This window comes from Ammospiza caudacuta, chromosome 8 (genome assembly GCF_027887145.1).
Source record: "Ammospiza caudacuta isolate bAmmCau1 chromosome 8, bAmmCau1.pri, whole genome shotgun sequence".
NCBI lineage: Eukaryota > Metazoa > Chordata > Aves > Passeriformes > Passerellidae > Ammospiza > Ammospiza caudacuta.
This window is the reverse complement of record NC_080600.1, coordinates 10,226,053-10,246,093: the sequence shown is the minus strand read 5'-3', so window position 1 is coordinate 10,246,093 and position 20,041 is coordinate 10,226,053. Positions and strand designations below refer to the sequence as shown.

The following is a 20,041-nucleotide window of genomic DNA, read 5'->3' as shown; positions in this document are numbered from 1 at the left end:
GAGTACTGCTGAGATTCTGTTAAGTGAATTTCCCCTTTGAACCTGATCCAGGTTCAATCCTTTCAATCGTGTATTAACAGCTGCTGCTGCTAACACTGCTCCATTACACTAAATCAAATACTTGCCATGTGCCCTGATGGGAGACGACGCTGGAGAAAGTGCAAAATGTCTCTCAGCGGAGGTTGGATCACCCTAAAGACAAACACTGCTCCTCTTACAGCAGGGTGCTCACACCTGTGAGATGTTACAGAGCTGAGCAAACCCACCCTGATGGTTGTGTGAAGTCAGACTCTCTGTCACTAATTTTTCAAAGCCAGCATTCCTCCCTTGGCATTGCTGGTGATGCTGCCTGGTAATTACCACACTGAATGCCAACTACCTTGTTAAAGCTACCAGCTCCTTGTTGCATTCATGTTCATTTAAAGCGATTATACTTGGGAAACATTGTTGCTGATATCACCAGCACATAATTCTCTGTCACCTTCTACCATCTGTTTATTTAGATCACAAATGTACTATAACTACATAAATGCAAACTCATTTTGGCTGACAGGGAGGGCACTCCATCTGGCATGAATAATGCAACTTTAATCAGTAATAACAATTATTATGATTATTAAGAGACTACTGTAACCCTGCACAGAAAGCAAATATATCCACACTGATTTATAAGAATGAAAGTTTTAAATGGTGAGGTAAACAGCAAATTAAAGGAAGAATTTTAACAGATGAGGCTTGATAAGATACAGGTTGTTAGCTGATTTTGGGACTTGCTGAACTGAATACAAATGCTCCCGTGGAGGGGGTTTTATTAACCAGCTACTCCTGATCAGCAGGAGGAGCAGGATGGATGCACACTCAGGGGACCCTTCCATCCCTGCTGGGGCAGCTCAGGAGCCACAACCCACCCACAATGTGGGCTCCTCATGGAAGACTCTCCTCTATCCCAGTCCTTCCTTGAGGTCTGGAGCTCAGGGAGGAAGTTGGAGACTCTGCACCCAGCACCATAAAGCACAGGTCACCTGTAAATACACATTCCTGAGGCACACTAAGGCAGCAATTTGGCTGCTCCTGCCCCTTTTTGTCCCAAAACATTCTGTAAACAGCTGTGCTTTCCACTGTAATACTGCTGTGGGATAACACAGAAGAAACTTCAGCATCCCTCCAAGTGATCCCTAACTAAAGAGCCTACCCACACCACTGTAAAAGTTGTATTTAAAATAAAAATCTTCATATCTGAAGCACCTATGTGCTGAGCTGATGCAGCCAAAAATTTATTCAGCCACCTCTATTCCTCCTGGAAATAAAAGCAATTCAGCATCTTCAAAACATCATTTTAAAATTTTTTTTAACTTGCATGCCTGCTGCTGGTACGTGACTTTGTTTGGCAGTGTCAGATGATGATTTGCATTTAAATAGAGATATTTAACAATAAAGCAAGAAAAGGCTGCCAGTTTCCTTTTTTCTCACTGGGAACTCAAAAGTGTCTGTTTCATTGTTTTCACTTTTCTCAGCTGTACAGACACCAGGAGCTGAGCTTGTAGGCAGCACACCTCTGAATTACATTGTTTTTTGTCCTTTTGAAGGTCAAATATACTGAGAATTAAAAAGAAAACTCCTTCCAAATAGTGTATCTATATTGGCTTGGTTGTTTTAAAGAGAAAAAATAACTTTCCTTGCTCTCAGTATGAACTGGTCCAGATTCTGCCCTCACATCCTTCTGTATTTCACCAGGTTTTCCCCGCTAAGGGAAAACCTGTCCTGTAATAAGGACAGATTGAAACCCATTAAAGACCAGCTCTGCAAAATTAAGACAGAAATAGTCCTGTGGAAGTCAACATACACACTCAGGAGCATAACAAGCACTCATGTGAGGAACAGGTCTCACAATGAGATCTGTATGTCAGGCTTAAATGATAATAAATGTATTGGCCCTAAGGTTGACAAGGCCTTTGGAGGAATTACACTGCTACTCACAGATCTTCCCGTATATATTTCTAAAGATTTTAAGACTGTGAGGCAACAGATTTGAAAAAAAAAAAATTATGAAACAATTTGTGGCATAAATCATTCCTGTTATTCCTTGTGTCTAAAATATTCTAAACATACAGCAGAAAGGGCTAAAAGAATTTGGCCAAAATAAAACCTCTCTGCAGGGCACAACCTTGGCCCATTTACTTGCTTCTCCACATTAGTGAAGGCACATTTTCCTTTTCCAAGCAAGATAAGGAAGGAAAGAACCTACAAAAAAAAAACCTACTCCCCATTACAACTGGGACACTGGAATACATTTCTGCTCCTGAACAGTAGCATTGTTTTGCACACACAGTGCCAGTTTGGAGGCTACCATAATTTTCACAGGTTTTGTAATGAAATCTAGGTGAAGAAAAGGCAGATTCCCACTGGAACATGAGAATTAATTTAGCTTTGGCAAATTGCACAGAGAAAACCAATGTTTTGTCTCCTGGGCTGTCTTCCCTTAGCTAATTATCTTAGCCCTTGGCTAAGATGTTCCTAGATCTGAATTATGGACTCTGGGAAGAGCACCTTCCTTGTCATTTCCAGGATAGAGTTTTATTTGTGGGAAATGCTTCTGCTTTCCCAGCCAGGGAAAGTCACCAGCAGAAAATGTTTGCTCACTAGCTTGGGAAAGACCAAGGTTACTTCATCCTTGTATTTTCCTGAGAATTGAGAAGGGCTTTCCTTTGACTCCAGACTGACTTTATTATTTCAGAAGCAGTAAAACCACAAAGGATTAAGTTACTGAAGAGACAAGAAAAATGAAGTGCTCCTCTCAGTTCTAAGCTCAGTGTCAGACAGAGAAGAAACCCTGCTTCTTCCCCATCAGCTCTGCCAGCTGCCTCGAGCAGACCCCTCTCAGTAGGAGAAGGAAAGCAGAAATAAGAGAAGAAACGTCTCACTTTGCACAAAGCTTACATTTACAGATGGTTTCTATCTGGTTGGAAATCGTCATTCAGTGTTAGGATACCTGCAAGACATTGATACTGAAGTGCAAATAAACACAGACAAAATAAAATGGCTTAGGTGGTTACAAGCCATAGTTTTAGGCAGCCTTTTTACTTACCTAACAATCTAAAATAGTTGATTAACACTCAAAACAGCTATAAATCGCTTCTTAGCTTCTGTAAGCTGCTTATAAACTAACTCATCCTTTGCCTAAAAAATTCACTCCTGCAAAAATGCTAGGGATCCCATAGAGATGTTTCTAGATATAACCAGCCCTAAAGTCCATGAAATTCCAGGTATACTCTGTGGTAAGAGTCCCAGGCTGGTCTTTGCATGGCTTAGGTGAGTCAGAAGGTTTTTACAGGCCTGTGTGTTGTTTTTCTAGGCAGCTAAACTCCTTAGTTCTGTGTATGCATAGATAACAAAATCCAACTGTAATTCAAACACTGCAACACAGCATTAACGAGAATTAAAGATACTATTGTTGTGATGGATTGTTCTGCCTTTATCAGGCCATAATGCTTTCCCTGTCCTTGTCTGACTATTCCTATTGTCATATGTTCATTCATTCATTCACACTTCTTTGTTAGGTAAAAATAATTTTGCATTTCCTACCCGCCCTGTGCTAGCCTTCAGATCTCTGCTATTGATTTGAAAGTTAATTACCTAAGAGAGTCTCACACTTCCCAGGATTTCCTTCCCTAATGGCAGGAGAGACACACACCACAAGAAAAAGTAAAACTTTCTATAAAAGAAGAAAATGTGTTATAGAAATATCTAGTGCTCATTCTCTCTTCCTCTGTAGAAGCATAATGGGATGCAGAAATCTAAGGGTCAATTCTCCCACTGTTAACAAACTATATGCTTTCATTCATGTCAGGTGAATTCACCTAAGGATCTGTAACCAAATAATTTTCCAACAGAGGATTAGTCCCATAAAATTCACGCATTTCTTTAACAAGCTGTACCTGAATTGGTGTTGTTAACTTTTATTGTATTATTGGAGACTTTTCTATCTCCTCTTTGCTTCTATTTTTGCTTCTATCACCTATTTTTGCTTCTCCCCTGAAGTCTCCATGCCCAGTGGAAACACTCTGGGCACAAATATGAATGGGATCCTTTCACAGAGAAAACTCACATAGGGTTCATGTTCATAAACAATTGTTCATAAACAATTACCTACACTGTGGAAAAGCACAGCACCTGTTGTGGATCCACCTGTGGATCCATCCATCCATCCATCCATCCATCTATCTATCCATCCATCCATCCCTTAGAGCCCAACCCTGTGAGAAATGAATTTGTAGAGAATTCTCCAAGTTTGACAGAAGACTTACACAGTATGTGTCTGTTTGTAAACCTTGAGATAAGAAATACTGTCTTTGAAATGTTATAGAATAATTCAGACATTGTTGAGACAGAAAAAGAATGAGAAATAAGTTTTAAAGGCTGTTCTAATCTGACACAACCCCACATGGCAGGAGGATGCATCCAGCCAGGAGCTCTGTAAGGGTGGAAGCAAACTCCTGCTCACGATCACTTCCAACAGGGAGTTCCAGTTCTGCCAGTCAACACTTCCATCTCTCTCTCATCTTCCTCAGCAGATAAGAAAAGAGACAAACACAAATGGAGAGGGACTCAGGGACAAGCAGCTGAAAAGAAACTGGCCTGGGAAACAGGTCTGGGAAATGAAAACAATCCAAGAGATAGGCCCTGAAAGACAGGCACAGAAAGAGATACAGGGACAGCGTGAGGGGGAGCAGGGAGAGGGAGCAGAGATAAAATTTAGCCAGCACTAAAGAAAACAAAAACTGAATACCAAAGAGGGATGCATTACCTTGAGTAATGTGGGATGGAGACGAGCCTTGCGTGTGCACAGGGACCGAGTGCCTGTTGAGAACTGCAAAATCACAGAGTATTGCCAGATCCACTGGTGGCAGACAGTTTTGATTTTAAGGGAGATTGGCCACCAGGGGTAGAGGAATAAATGGAAAGTCAAGAAGAGCATGTCAGCAGCACCGAACGGGCTCGGGCTGCTGGATTCATATCTGCTGCTGACAGCTCTGAGCTGATAGGGAGCTCACTGTAACGTTACTGCAGCTGCTACAGAAAAATGTCTTCAGGCCACAGTAATGACTACAGAAAGGGACCTGAGGGGGGTAATGAAGACACTGGTTATTTTTCTCTGTCTGCAGCAGACAGCGCTGGTAAGGCTGTGTGACTCGATGCATTAATTGGGGGTTTAGTCATCCACACAAAATAAAAACCTTCACATATGACATAGTCTAAAACTTTACACTGATTAAGCAATTAGGAGCTATTAATTATCACTGCTTATAGCTGTTAGCACAGAGCAATGTAAGTGAATTCCCCCCACTGTGATGGTGAATTAGTTCCAATCAGCATCAAATGCCTTCCTGAACACGCACACAGGGATGCTGAGCAAATGGGAAGACACAGCCAGAAGGCTAAAAGGATAGGTCAAGGCATACCTGCTGCTTGGCAGGCTCATCAAGAACAACAAAGCCTCAGGAATCCTTCCGTTGTAATCATTATTGTTTAAAAAATCACCCATAGGTAGCTGCCCCTCCTCTTTCAGCGCTGCAGGAGCAGAACAGCAGCCTGGTCCCTGCACACCGGGGACAGAGTGAAACACACTGCCTCCAGTGGAACATCCCCAAAGCACACAGATCACAAGCCCAGGCCCCTTCAAAATCCTGGAGTAGCTCTAATTTCCTCTGTGGGGAAGGAGAGGGTGCTACTCCACCACCTGCATGTGAACTCTCACCCAGGGTGCCAAGTTATGCCTCTCATTCTTTCTCTCCTTTGCTTCCTGTGATGAAGGCTCTCCCCTCTCGGGTCAGCAAGCCAAGAAATACTGTGGGGCTGCCCTCTGGAAGGGGACAGCACAGAGCTGGCAGCCACCCCTCCCCAGGACAGCTCTCCAGCCCAAAGGGAGAGAGCTGAGCACAGCACACAACCATCCATGGGCTTGTGCCCACAGCTCGGTGGCTGTGATCACTGGGGAGCCATGGATCAGAGCAGCCCTAGGAGCTCTGTATTGAACCTAATGATTGCTTAATACTCAGAATTTCAACAGATAAAGTAGAAAAGATGCCAACTACGACCAGCCTGGGGCAGTTTCCATTGGGAGGTGAGAGCCAGGATGTACAGATTTGAAGGCAAGGGAGGAAACTCAACCCTGCTCCTCCACACCCTGAAGAACTCCTGAGCTGATAAAAAAAGAAAGAGAAAAAGGGGAGAAAAGTCTGTCTTAAGGAGGAAATTTGAGTGAGCAGAAGACAGGTTTGTGAGAGGAAGGTGCTGCAGATTCCAGCACACAGAAAGCCAATCTCTTCTCTGCTTTATATTCAGCTCAGCATTTCCCCCTGCATGGGGCTGTCTGAAGTGCCTCCATTTCCTGTCTTGGCAGCAGTGACTGCAGTGCCCAGCACTGACGCCTGCATCCCTCCCTACCTGAGCTCACTGCCCACTGCCTCTCAGACCTGGCACTCTTCTGGGGTGACAGCACAGGAAATCCAAACCCACAAACAAGCCAACAGCAGGGGAGCACATGGGCACCTGTGGCATGTCTGGAATAAATCTGGAGCCAGGTCTCTGTCCATAGGAGCTGCAGCATTTATTGTTTGATGCATATCTCAGCTGAGAATGGAAGGATGCAGATATAAGTTATATAAGTTGCTTTTTTGGGGGGAGAGGATGTACAGCACTGGGAGGAAAAATTCCTGCACCATTAGATGAGATTTTTCAGAGGAGGCTCTCAACAAAATCAAACACAGAGCTCAGAGTGTTCTTGTGTGGGTTTAATAGCAGCTCCCCAACAGGTCAGTCAGTCAATGCCACATCAGTCAAAATACTGTCCTGTTATAATATTTCTGTAATGCAGCCAAAGCAGTAATAAAGTTCCAACAGAGGGACATAAAGTTTTCATTTTTTAAAGAAAGTAATAACCTCAAAGAAAGGAAATCAAAACTTGAAATTGAATTGGCTTTCAAAAATCATTTTATTCTTTCTAGATCCCATATAGTATTCCTACAGTCTGGCAGGGTGTATTTAGAACTGCTAATGTATTAATCAACTTCTGACTCAATTATATGAAAATACTAGAAAGGAATTCCTCATTCACATGAATTCTGGAGTCCAGTTTTAGGTCAGTTTATAAAGTTTGGATGAGCCTCTTAATGTGCTTATCCAAAATGTATTTCTGGCTATTTGAAACAAAACTGATTATTTCAAAGCAATACTTGGAACACAGAAGCCCCTTCTCTGTTGAAAAATGATGGCTGGACATATATTCTAATATTTAGATGTAGTGTTTGCTATACACAAAAAATTAATGAAAATAATCATACAAATTTCAAAGTGCAATTTCCTGGACAACTTTCAGTTATCAGAGATCTGCTAAGAGGTGATGCTTTGGGCATGATGGGATTGTCACAAGAAGGAAGACCCTGAAGCTGCCCTGGGTTTGAGCAGACCTGTGGCCAGAGCCCTTTAGCCAGGCTGTGCACAGGAGAGTTCTGAGAGTTTCTGCCAGAACAGACAGAACAAATAAAACCCTAAAAACCACAGATGTGACAGCAACAAAGGCTTGGGGTGGTTTTGAGTTTGATGAAGGCCGCAGAACAGTGTGCTGGGAGAAGCCACCTGGGTGGTGCCAACCCTGCACCCACCAAGCCCATCTGAGGACATGCAGGGTGGGAGGCACACAGCAGCTCCCAGATCCTGCAGACACTATTCAGCAGCTGATTTTATACACTTTCTTTCCTTCCCCTTTCCCTAAGCAGCTCTTTGAAGGCAGGTTGTGAAAGCAGCTGAAGCTTGCTGTGAGAGACCAATCCCACCCACCCACTCACTACCAATCTGGCAATCACCATGCAATTAGGCTATTTTAAATATTCTGAGTATTTGGGGGTTGTTTCCCACTTTCAAGAAACACCAGTGCTTGTGACAACCAAGCTGCCTGTAATGGAGAGGAATGCTTTCATTCAGCCTGAAAGTCTCTCCCTTGTGCAATACCCTGCTTAAACACCAATCTGCTCATAAACAGGTGCTGTGCAGCAATGCATTATGCACACACAGGTTGCCATTAACTGATCTACACACCACCACGTGGAGCCCTACTTCAGTTTTGCACCTACAGAACCACTGCAATATTTTATATATCAGCATTGTGACCTCTGCCACGGGGGGAGTGACTTTCACCCTGAAACTGCTAAAAGGAAGGAGGATACTCAGTGAAACTGCTCAGCACTTTGGCAGGGATTAGGTTGGTTCTGCAGCTGAGTATTTTTTGTTTATATTTTTGCAAAATATATTTCTCAGTGCCAAGGGATGCCCATGCCTGAGATTCTTCAGAACCTGTTAATCCTGGTTTTCTCTATGCCGTCCTCTCTGTGCCCTCGATTTCTGGAAATCCCCACGTCTGTAGCAATTCCTTTGCTGAGGTCTGGCAGCATAAGGAGTTCTGTCCCTCACAGCATTATTTTTTCTTATTTGTGTTCATTACTTACTTTTTATTCAGTAACTCAGCTGTGAGAGGCGTTGTATTTCCATTAGATGCCACGTCCACTTGCCTTTCAAATCTCTTTCAAGGGCAGTCACCAACTGACAAATCCCTTCTGAAAATGCTGGCTGAAGGTATTTACTAGAAAGATAAAATGATTCCCTTTATTTAAAACACACTGCTCTGGGTTGAGGAAAAAAATTACAGGCAACTTCAAGCAGTTCAGCTTGCCACTCTGATGCAAATCAAGTTCATTGTACCACTAGATTTCATGTATTCCTCCATCTTCAGGTACATCTGCTTGGCAAAAACTATTCTTTAAAATCAAATTTTTCTGTTACTGTATTAGCCTTTCAATTCCAGGTAGAGAAATAAATTATGTCTGGACTAGAGATTCCTTAATGGAAGGCAAAGCAGCCTCCATGTAGCCAGAACAAAAGGCAGATGTGGGACTTTCTGTCTATCTGATACAAATTTTCTTTCCAAGTGAGATGTCCATGAAACCCTAACTGCTGCAGAAGTGCGGTGCTTTAAGCCTGTGAAGCCACATGGAAGGAGCTTTCACAAAATGTTTGTGGCTTTTTATGGAAAAGAACAGCTTCTCCTCCTGGCTTTGCTTTGCCATGGTGATGCTGGTGGCAGGGAACATGTTCTGTACCCAGACCACCTGTCTGCTCAGGCCCTGCTTGCTGGTCTCCAAACATACATTTAAAATGTTAATTGAACTCCAAGTAATAACCTCAATGAAAGGCTATAATTTAACAAACTCTGCAATAACAAATGTCTTCAGGGTGTACTTTCTGCAATGCCATTTTCTCCGTAGGTAGTTTCCAATTTAGATGTACACCAAAAATGATACACTAGCTAGTCTGAAAGGTGGCTTTAAGCATGAATTAGTCACTTCCCTCTTTTCTTTTCACCAGCATACATAAATATATTGCTGTTACTCTGGCCTTGTGCAGAGCAAAATCCTCATGCTTGGAAAAAACACAAAATACCTTGCAGGGATAACTGGACAAAATGTGGTTATCTCATCTGTGTCCTGGTACTGAGGGCTGGGGGGTTGGTTTACAAATACTCAGGATTTACATGTAATTCCTGTTACAGAAGCATCCACTGGTCTGAAGGAAAGATTTTATTCTACTTGTAATTTCATTGCATTCACCTCCATACTGATCAATGGCTTTTTTAGACTTGAGGGAAAGGACTCCATCCTTTTCCTGCTCTGATCCAAGATTCCATATTTCACCACTGTGGCTGTGGCTTCCCAAGGGCAGCAGGCCTGGTCCTGAGCAGAAATCTGTTTTGGGTGCCCCAGCTGAAAACACTGGGCTGGACATGAACAGCATTTTTATCCAGTTTAGGCACAGCACACCTGAGAACTGGTGCAAGGTCAGGACCTTTGGGAGAGATGGCAATGATCTGACAAACCCCCTGTTCTTCATAGCTATATACATAATTACTTCAGAGTTAAACACCCAATGGCCTATGAGTATAAATTTCCACATGAGTGTAAAAATTATCCTTTTCTAATATTGCAACTACTGGTACAAAAGCTGAGTTACTGTGCTCTGTGAAGAATTACAAGGTCACTACTGAACATTAAATCAAGGGGCTGCCCACCTGTCAGGCCTCATTCTGTAGCTGCAATAAACACCTGTACACAAATTCACCCACATCCCTTGCTGGCAACTCCAAACAGAGACTCTTAATACCCAAGGCAGTATATAAAGCTTATCACTTCTACAAAATTCCATGCAAATATCAACTCATGCTTCTTGTGAAACACAGTACAAGAATATAATACATATGTTGAAAACATTGTACACATATCCACATGGCTGATTTTTTCCCATAATGATTAAAAAAAAGAAAAGTAAGGAGCTTCCGGCCTTGAATTAGTTTGATATAGACATATCTGCTAAACTCAGTTTCTACCAGATTGTTCTAATTTCTGTAATATTTGAAAGAAGTGCATTTTAGAAAATCTATTACTCTTTTTGCTAGCATGTGATAAACTGGCAATAGAACATGGCCCAACAAATGTTCAATTATCAGGGCTGGGGGGCAAGTTAACCTGAAAAAGCAACTCACAGTGTGACAGAAGAAATTAAGAAAGGGGGAAAAAAAGGCAAAAAATTGCAGAGCCAGCACTGTTTCCCATCAACCAAATAGAGGGATAAGTATGTCAAACTGAGCTGTAATGCTTCCAAAGACACCTGCTCCCAGGTAAGGTCACTGACAGCTTGGATTGCCAGGAGCACTGAGGGCTGACTTCATGAACAGCTACACAGCTGGGAAGTCCATTTTTTGTTCCTTTAATTAAAATGCAAAGCACTGGCTTAATGGTAAACATTTAATTAGATTTGTCTCTATGTTTCAATATTAATAAAACACATGAAAAATGCATTAAGACCCAGCTAATTGGGGACTCTCCAAAAGTAGCTGTAAATGAGCAATTATAATACAATTGGGGTGTTGCTCCCCAGGGATCCCCAGGACTGACACTTCTTAATATTGCAGACAAAGGTTTGGAAATTATTAAAATATGCCAGGCAATAAAGAGTACAGATGACAAGAAGAGTGAAATCCCAGCAAATTACAGTGAGGAGCAGCCAGTAGCAGAGAGTGAGCCAGGCTGGCAGCTAGGCTGGAGTCACTCACACCAAATGACTTTTATAGAGCCAAACATAGGATTGCATATTTCAGAACAGAACACACAGGCTGCATTTGTTGGGGGGAAAAGAAGGAATCTCTAAAGCACACAGATATCAGAACTGCCTGAACACCAAATTCCTCACATGAAGCTGAAACACAAAGGGTTTAATTTTTATTTCTATTGGTTATATGAGGAATAAAATGCCACACATGCTTTGCCTTCAGCCTTCTAAAAGCAAAGTGAAAAATACACAGTTTACATTGATAAGCAAAGAAAATTCCTCTGGGGCTGGAAATTCCTCATTGTGAGAGATGGGAGAGCCTCTATCTGTCCAGCTTTTGGAAGAATATCAGGAGGTGAGCTGATGACACAGTACACAGAGAGAAAAAGCTGGATAGGAGAGCTCTTTGAGCCAGCCACAGAAAGTGCAAGATGCAACATAAAACTTGTGCTCAGATTAGAGATAAAAGCAGCTGCTATTATTCCTTTTAATACTGGCAAATAAACAGTTTATGGAGGGATGTCTGCACTTCTGCAAAGCTCCAGGGCAGTGCCAGGAGAGTGCACAGAGCACCAGAGGCCACGGCCACAGGGACCTCAAAGCCAGGCTGGAGGATGAGCTGGGCTCAGGAAAGGCACTGAGCTCCACACCAGGCAAGCTGCTGATAATCCAGGCTTCCTCATACAGGAAATAGAGCTAAGGATGTTTCAAGGCTCCTTCTGCTCTTGAAAAGTCTGTGAATTAATAGGCAAAAAAGAGCCAAGATTTGGAAAAGAGGAGTTTTCAAGCAGTGTTTCCCTGGAACAGACCATGGGATTTATTGAGTCACAGGCACAGCTCTGAAGACCAAGGCTTTCCTCTTTTCCTCACAGCTCAGAGCTGGGGTGTTCTCACACCACAGGCTGCAGTTAGACACAAAGCAATGACAGAGGAGTACCACGCTGTGAAGAGCAAGGAACTGAGGTTGTTCTGTCTGAAAAAGTACCTTGCCAAAAATTCCAGCTTTATTCACAGCTAACAGGCACTCAGTTAAAAAGCCAGACTGACAAAGGGAATTTTTTCCAGAGATCTCACTACACTTCAGTCTGAGCAGAAACTTGGTTTCAAGAAAATACTTGAATAAAATGTCAAGAAAAGTCCAGCATATTTTTAAAATAACTCCCTGAAAAGCAACTTAAGTTTTTTTAAACTTGAAAATTTTAGAGTGATTTTTGCATCTGTATTACCCAAACAGTCACCAGCTCTATCATGAACACTCATCCATAGTTTCAGTATTTTTAAGAGCATTACTGACTGATTTGAACACATGCTATTGGCTGTGGAAGTGACCTCAATGTAACAATTCAAACTCTACAAGCTTTTCTGTGAAAGAAAAGTTCCAAGTAAAGATCCTCAGAAAATTCTGATTTAAAATGGAGTAAAAGAGCTCACCTGACAAAATGTGAGGCTTGTCCAGCTCCTGCTAACAACAAAACAGAGGAGAACACTGAAGACACAGATGAAAGCAGCCAGATTTTCACTGGACTCTCCCAAAAGCTGCTCAGAGAGCTCTACTGATCTGGAGGCATTTTAGGCAAGAAGCTCAATTCTTTTTCCCTGCTTTATTTATTTTTCCTGCTGGGAGCTGCACCCTGGGTTTCTACCTCTGAAGAGCAGAGCTGCAGCTCTTCAGTTAAGGGACTGAATCCAAAAAGTGGATGTGCTAACAGGGAATTGTCTCTTGCAATGAAAGGCTCCAGCATGTTTGGCCAATGCTTGAATTCATGGCTGATTTGTGGAAGGAGAGAAAATAGATTTTCAGCGTTGTTGCAGAAACAATTTCAATAATGCAAACCTAAAGGGAAAACGTCGTTCCTTGGAGAGTAAAATGCTTTGGAGATTCCCACTGCAATGTGCTCAGCCTAAAACCCCAGGCTGGCAGCACAGAATTCAGGTAAACAGAAGAGAAGGCTGCTTTCAAGTTACAACTAACTTCAAAATTATGAGATAGCAGAAGTTACAACTAATTCTGCTACGAGATAGCAGAATGGTAAGGTGTAGGAATGTGCCCCCTGTTGACAGAGTGACAAAACTATCCTTTGTCCCCTCAAAAAGGAAAGAAGGCCAGAAGTTTCTCTGGTCCATTAGGTGAAAAAGGCATCTCATAGGCCTGGGGGACTTCCCCTCAAACTTAAGGATAGCCAATGGGACAGAAGCCAAAAAGTCTCACCTGGGCAATTTACTAGAAAAAGAAGAGAACAAAGAAACTAATGGCCTTTGAGAGGTGTTTTACCAGGAGCAAGAACCTCTTGCACCTTGCTCAGTTTTCCTCTGCTTGTTATTTTGCCTTTTATTAAACCTTTTTGTTCCAAACACTGCAACAGAAGCCATCCTGCTGATTTGATGCCTCCAAAGGAAGCTGAGCTATCTTGGGTGAGTAATAGACCTCCAAGAGCTTATGAGACCTGTTTTGAGGAGGCTACTATTACTGGAAGGTGTAAATATTTCAGTGTGTGTGTGAGTCAAAATGCCAACCACAGAGGCTGTGTCCAGGGAGAGCTGAAGCACGTGTGGTCCCTGGTGCAGGGTTTGTTTATCTGAGCACTGAGCCAGCAGCCACTGAACAGTGACACTGTGTCACTCAGAGGCCTCCAACAGGAGCTCTCCTGCATGCATTTGATCACAACTTGAAGAAAAAAGGAGAAGCAGCACTCAGGATTCACATGTCTGCAGGATTTCTGTCAGTGTTTAAGACACCGTGGCCTTTTCAACTGGCTCCTTGGCACTGATGTGACAATGAAAGCCCACGAAATCAGAGGAGCTTTATTCCCAGAGTTCACTGGCCATATTCCCTTCTGTCTGGCACTGATGTGAATGAAGGAGATTGCCAGTGTGATAGATGAGTAATGCCATGATTGACTCTCACAATTAATGGACAAATATCATGTATATAGGTTAAGAAAAGTTTATAGATTTATGTTGTATCCCATCACGTGGTTATCAAGGGACAGCTGGCGTTGGGGCATCTGGGAGGGCTGGCTTGTCACTATGGAACACCTGACTTCCTATCAGGATTTGAGGAAGAGATCTCCACCACTGGACAGCAAAGAAGGGGTTGATGGACAGAACTTTGGGAGGGGTTAAAGGGTTAAAAAGGGTAAAACCTAAAACCTCCATTGTGAGGGGGCTGAGCACATGGCAGGGAAAATCTTTTGCTCCCACGACCGTAACCTTTTTTCTTCATTCAATCTTCTGTTGTATTTTTGATAAGGTTTAATAAACCTTCCTAAACTAGGAAAAGTGAGTAGCTATTTCTCACACCAGAACTGGCAGATCCAAGGTATGAAACAGCCACAGAGGCAGGGGACTGATTTTACTTCAGAGCCTCTTCATTTCACTCCACCCCTTTTGCCTTCCTCTGCTGATTGCACTGGAGCAGCAAGAGAGGGTTTAAGTGAAATTATCCCTGAAATCAGAGCATTATCAGCTTTCCCAGCTGGCTGGGGAAGGGAACAGCGTGGGCACCTGCAGTGGCAGCTCCCTGCAGGGCTGTGCCTGAGCTCCCCCACACACAGCTGTGCCCAGTGTGACACTGCATTCACATCAATCTGCTGCAGGCACTCTGGCCATGGGGGTCAAGCATGGGAGTCTTCTCTGGGCTGGGCACTGCTCTTTTGGAAAAATAGGCATCTCTGGGCAGGTTTTATGTCATTTACTGGTGGTTGGAAACAACACCAGTGATGCCCGAGTGCCAAACTGTGTTTGGATGAGGTACCAGATTCTGACACCCATGGCAGGTCACAGCCTCTGTCCCTGCACGTATTCACTGCCAGGCGTGGGAGAGGTTTTACAGCAACCTCTGTGAGCCAGGGAGAACTCTGATAAGAGGATCCATGTTTACCCCTGAAAGAATTTGCTACCAAGATTGTTGACATAGAAACCAAGAGTGAAAGAAGGATAAATAAGAGAAGCCTGCAAGTTCCTATTCCAATGAGCACTTTGTCTCTGGTGACCAATGAGCAAAGTGTAAACTTAGGAGTATTGTAAGAAGGTATAAAAAGCATGCATGCTATAATAAAACCAGGTTTGAAACCTTCTGAAAATGGAGTGTGTTTCTTTGTATTGTCTCTGTCTCAACCATGACAGCCAGGGATCACTGCCCTCACAATTCCTGGGGCAAAAGGTGCCCTCCAGTCCTGCCAGTCATGGCTAAATGTGGTACATGATGCTGCTAGCCAGGTCTTAGAGGATTCCACAGATTTCCCTAAATTACTGCTAGGATGGACTTTGCTGAGCTTCACACAGCAGGTTTGGTTGGTTCACATTCCCTCCTACAAAGGTTTGTAGATAAACAGTAAAATCCAATAGTTCTTTCCAACATATTTTGACACTGGGATATTCTCAGTAATGCCAAACAACACATACTTCTGTATTCCAGTGGATTTAGCCAAGATTTCCATTGGAAATTAGAAGACACTTGAGACTTAAACAGTAAATACATACACATGCTGGATCCAGAAAAGACTGAGTCACAGTCTGTGCAGAAAAGAACTTTGTAATGCACTGAGCATCATCTGCAGCAGTGGAGAAAAGCAAGGCTGGGCACAGCAAGCACTCACACTCCTTTAGCAGGGAGTGAAAAGTGACATGTGAGCCAAAATTGAGAAGCATATACCTTATTTAATGACATTCTACACCAATTTCCAGGGTTAAAATTCAAGGTTTGTTTCTCCAAGTCCTGTGTGTGCATAGTACATGCATGCACCCACCACAGACAGGTATTTAATTACAGACAATTTTAAATGGTGATTTCTGTACCTGAGTTCTTTGCTACCCAAAGCCTTAGAACCTTTTTAAGCATTTGCTGGCTTTTTGCACAATGGGGTTTATATTTTCACCTGTGTAAGCTGTTAAGACAAATGGTTTGGATTAGCTAATTTAATCAAATTTCAAGGACTCATGAATTGTATTGAGATGGGATTGAGTGTCTCAGAAGGTTCTCATGTTTATTAAATTAAATACAGTCCAGTTGTGCACTGTTTCATCCCAAGTAAGGAAAAACAGAGTAAAATTTGGGTGGCTATCTTAATGAGGCTGACTTGGTACATAGCTCTCAATCATCATTGAAATAATGCTGTTTATCTTATTTATCAAGTACAAATGGCAAAACACAAATTGTTCCTTCCCTATATTTCAAAGCAACTCAAAAGGAATGAAAAAAAGTTTGAAGAAAACTGGACTTTGCCACATACATTCATTCATCTAGCTGTGTGTGGGCACTAATATCTGCCTTCTTTGCTTTCAGAGTGTGTTTCTAAAAGTAGAATGGATCTTGTTCCGCTTCTTCTGGAGTCACCTGTAAAACTCCTGTTACCTCAAAAAGATAGTATTGATGTTGGTTGCTCTTTTAAAAGAGCAGAAACATTTGTCTTGAAGAACTGGGAAAGGTTAAAAGAAAACCCAATGAGAGAACAAAACGGAGTAAGAACCAAGGCTATTTCTTGAAGCAATGATTCATAAAAGGGTACAGGCATTCCCTCACCTTCAAAGGTTTCATCAGCTCTGCCTAGAACTGATCATCAGCAGTGATGAGGGTTTTAAGATGCAAATAAGAGAGCTGGCTGCATTACAACTATGTCAGAAAGCAGAAGGGATGAGGCTCAGCCCTGGAGCTGGGATGTGGAGGAGCAGTGCAGCTTGGCAGGTTCCTGGAGGAAGCTTTATCACAAGTACCTGTGCTCTGGTATTAAGGGGAGCACATGAGATATACAAAAGCAAGGCAGCCTTCTATAAAATCTATTACACCACAAACCACCTGGTTAAAAACAAGTTGCTGCTTAGAAATTATGGGGACTCATCAAATGGTCCCTATCCAGAGTCTCAGCATTTTTTTTTTTTTTTTTGAGTTGCCACCATACAACAGAAGAAATGAAATGTTTCTTGGCTGTAGTGAAATTTAGAGAGGCAATGTGTTATTTATACATCCTCAAGGGACTCCTTCAGATATGGAAAGCAATCCAGAATGTCCCCAAATCCAGAATGCTCAGAACAATATGTCTGCTGTGGTGCCACCTTTGACATGTGATATAAACTTCTTCCCAGCCTGTCTCTGAATTTCAGTGTTGGTACATCCTGAGGGTACTGTTTAAAGTACTGCACTTTACTCCATTATGGAATATTTTGCTTAAACACTCTGTATCGCTGTCACCACCATTCACTACAATCCATTATTGCTGCAGAAATCATAAGAATGATTCACTGAAGGCAAATAATTCTTGGGAAGGGAAATAGAAAAACTCTAAGCACATAGATATTTCAAGTTTGCAATGGAAAGCATTAAAATAAAGAAAATGTAGTAAAAAGCAGAGAATGATTTATTATATTGTGAAGAATACCCCATCCTCTGCAAATTCTCCTCTCTCTTCAGCAATATACACACAAGACAACAAAATAATTATTTCTTTGATGTTCACTTCTCATCTAAAGTCAGAATATCCATGAGCTTTTACCATAATTACTCCAGCAGCTAATTATGATGCCATAGACAGACCATTGTGGCTCAAGGACCAGCCTGAGCAGCAGGAACAAATGCAAAGCAAACAAGAATGTCTGTGCTTCCACTGCACCACAGTGGCTTTAGCAATAAAGGAGAAAAAGAAAATGCAGTAAAGAGAAAGCAGCTGAGAGAAAATTTATAAAATCTATGATGTTGACAAATACCCTCTATGGACACAGTTTTTGAGAACAGACTAAGTGGTCCTCCAAGCAGTAAACAAACTTAGAAAAATGGAGGGAGCAATGAAAGGAAAATTTACCAACATCATTCTCCATAACAGAGGATCAGGGAAAACTTGTGGCCATATTTACCCAGTTTGATGCTGAGGGGATGACAAGGCTGAGAATAAAAGCAGTACTTACATCCTGAGCTGCCGTTGGTTGGAACCAGAGTGAAGTTGGAGGCCCAGGGGTTCCTCACGATGTCTTGCCAATGAATGGTGTCTGCAAAGCAGAGGAATTTGTTCTGGCCAACATACACCCCTCCATTCAGTATCTCTGTGCAGAAGAACAAGAGAACAACATACTTGTAAGGCTTCAGACAGCTGATTCAATCTATTGCTAAATGTGCGTTGGAGAGAGGGCATGAAATTTAAATGCAAAAGAAAATTCTGACTGTAATCTTATTTAATAATCTGAAAACTGGAGGACAAGCAGCTCACAGTATTTGTAAACAGGAATCCTTTATTCACATGCAGAAGAAACATGATGAAGACTGACACACAGTTGTTTACTTTTTGTTCCAGTGTGATCATGTATGGAACAGTTTTGTATTTTGTAGGTAAAATAACCTTCAGCACTTAAATGACTTGAAAACACAAGCAATCAATCACACTATACTGCGTTTCATTAATTTGCAGAAGGTTTAAATCTTACAATAAAGAACCATGCTGTGATGAGCCCACAGGACATAAGAAGGGGCCAGACAGCACAAGGTCTGGAGAAAATGTTATATTAGAGCCTGGGCTGCTGTAATACCATCATCCAAAACACCCCAATACTCCAAGCAATGATTCAAATCTCGCACACTATGGTCCAAAACTCCTATGGACATGCCTTGCTGGAAGCTGTGTATTAGAGATGGTTTTAAAACAGGTAAAAGTTTTGGGGTTCTTCTTACTCGTGGGGCTTTTGTGTGTTTTGTTGGCGTTTTCAGATTTTCTTTTTATTTTCATATTTATAGCAGTTTATTTAGAAACCTGCTCTGTTGCCCTGTCTCTGAAGACTTGATCCATCAAATCTCAACATGAAAATGATCTTACAGTTGTTGGCTATAGCACCAGGCTTTCCTCTGGCTCAAAAACTTTTTTCTTTTTACCCCCTAAACCCTTGTTCAAATTCACAATTCCTCTACTTAACCTGTCTCTTTTATTTCCAAAGCAGGAGACAATGCCTGTGACTTTGATGAAAGTTAACAGGAAATGTGAGTCAGTGTCAGAGCTTCCAGCCTCAGCAGAGGAGTGCTGAAGGTTAGTTACTAATGACACCTTGGAATGACATGAAGTGGTGCTGCAGAGCCAGGAGTGCCACACACAGACATGAAGGATAATTCCTGACTTTGCTAGTACCAATTAAGGTAGTCTGAGAATCCTCATCTGCAAGGAAAACCTTTAAAAGCTGGAGTGGGAATGCACACCTTTACACACACCACTGTGTTTTATTTCTTTTTTAAAATTTCATGGTTTACAGGTCACACAGCATGTAAATGAAGCAGCCCCCAATCAAGGAATGTATTAAATAAAGGATCATCTGTAAATACATCTTCCCACCATATTAATCAGTATTACTATTTCTTAGAAACCTCTGGTTTAAAAGCTTGGCTTTTCATTGAAAAGGGGCTTATAAATGAGAACAATGATAATAATCTGCTCCAGAAAAACAGTCCAGATTAGAGATATAGCAATGATCTGTCTGTATAATATTCTTATGATCACAGGAAAAAACCATACAGCATCTGTTAACAATTTTGCTCTGGGAAGAAAGGGGGGCTTAGAAGAACACCTGAAATCATGATCAGTGATGATTTCTCTGTGTTGTCTCAGCTATACTGGATTATCTAATCCATTATGACCCAGATTTTGATTAAAAATAACATTAAACAGTGAAAAACTGTAAAATCTGCATTTATTGCTTCTTAAACACACACATAATTGCTGGATTAAGCTTTTTTTTTTTTGTTTTACTTCAAGAGTAAGGGTACCTGAGAGGTGTTTTAAAAACTTTTATTCTATTTTCAGTCTCTTGTGATGGGTAAGATAATACAGATGTTGTAATTCATGCTATCACAATCAGAAGCCAAGTATTTTCTAATTATATTATAAGCTTTGAAAATTCTCTGCAAGTGCTTTTCCCA

At 41.8% G+C, this 20,041-nt stretch overlaps 1 protein-coding gene across 1 annotated transcript in view; it reads right to left on the bottom strand.

The window, feature by feature from the left end:
* Positions 1-20,041, bottom strand: part of ERBB4 (erb-b2 receptor tyrosine kinase 4) — a 483,510-nt gene that overhangs the window by 168,876 nt on the left and 294,593 nt on the right. The window contains exon 4 of the mRNA XM_058809969.1: positions 18,052-18,186. Within this exon, the coding sequence (XP_058665952.1) occupies positions 18,052-18,186 (135 nt within the window). The remainder of the gene's footprint in view (positions 1-18,051; positions 18,187-20,041) is intronic.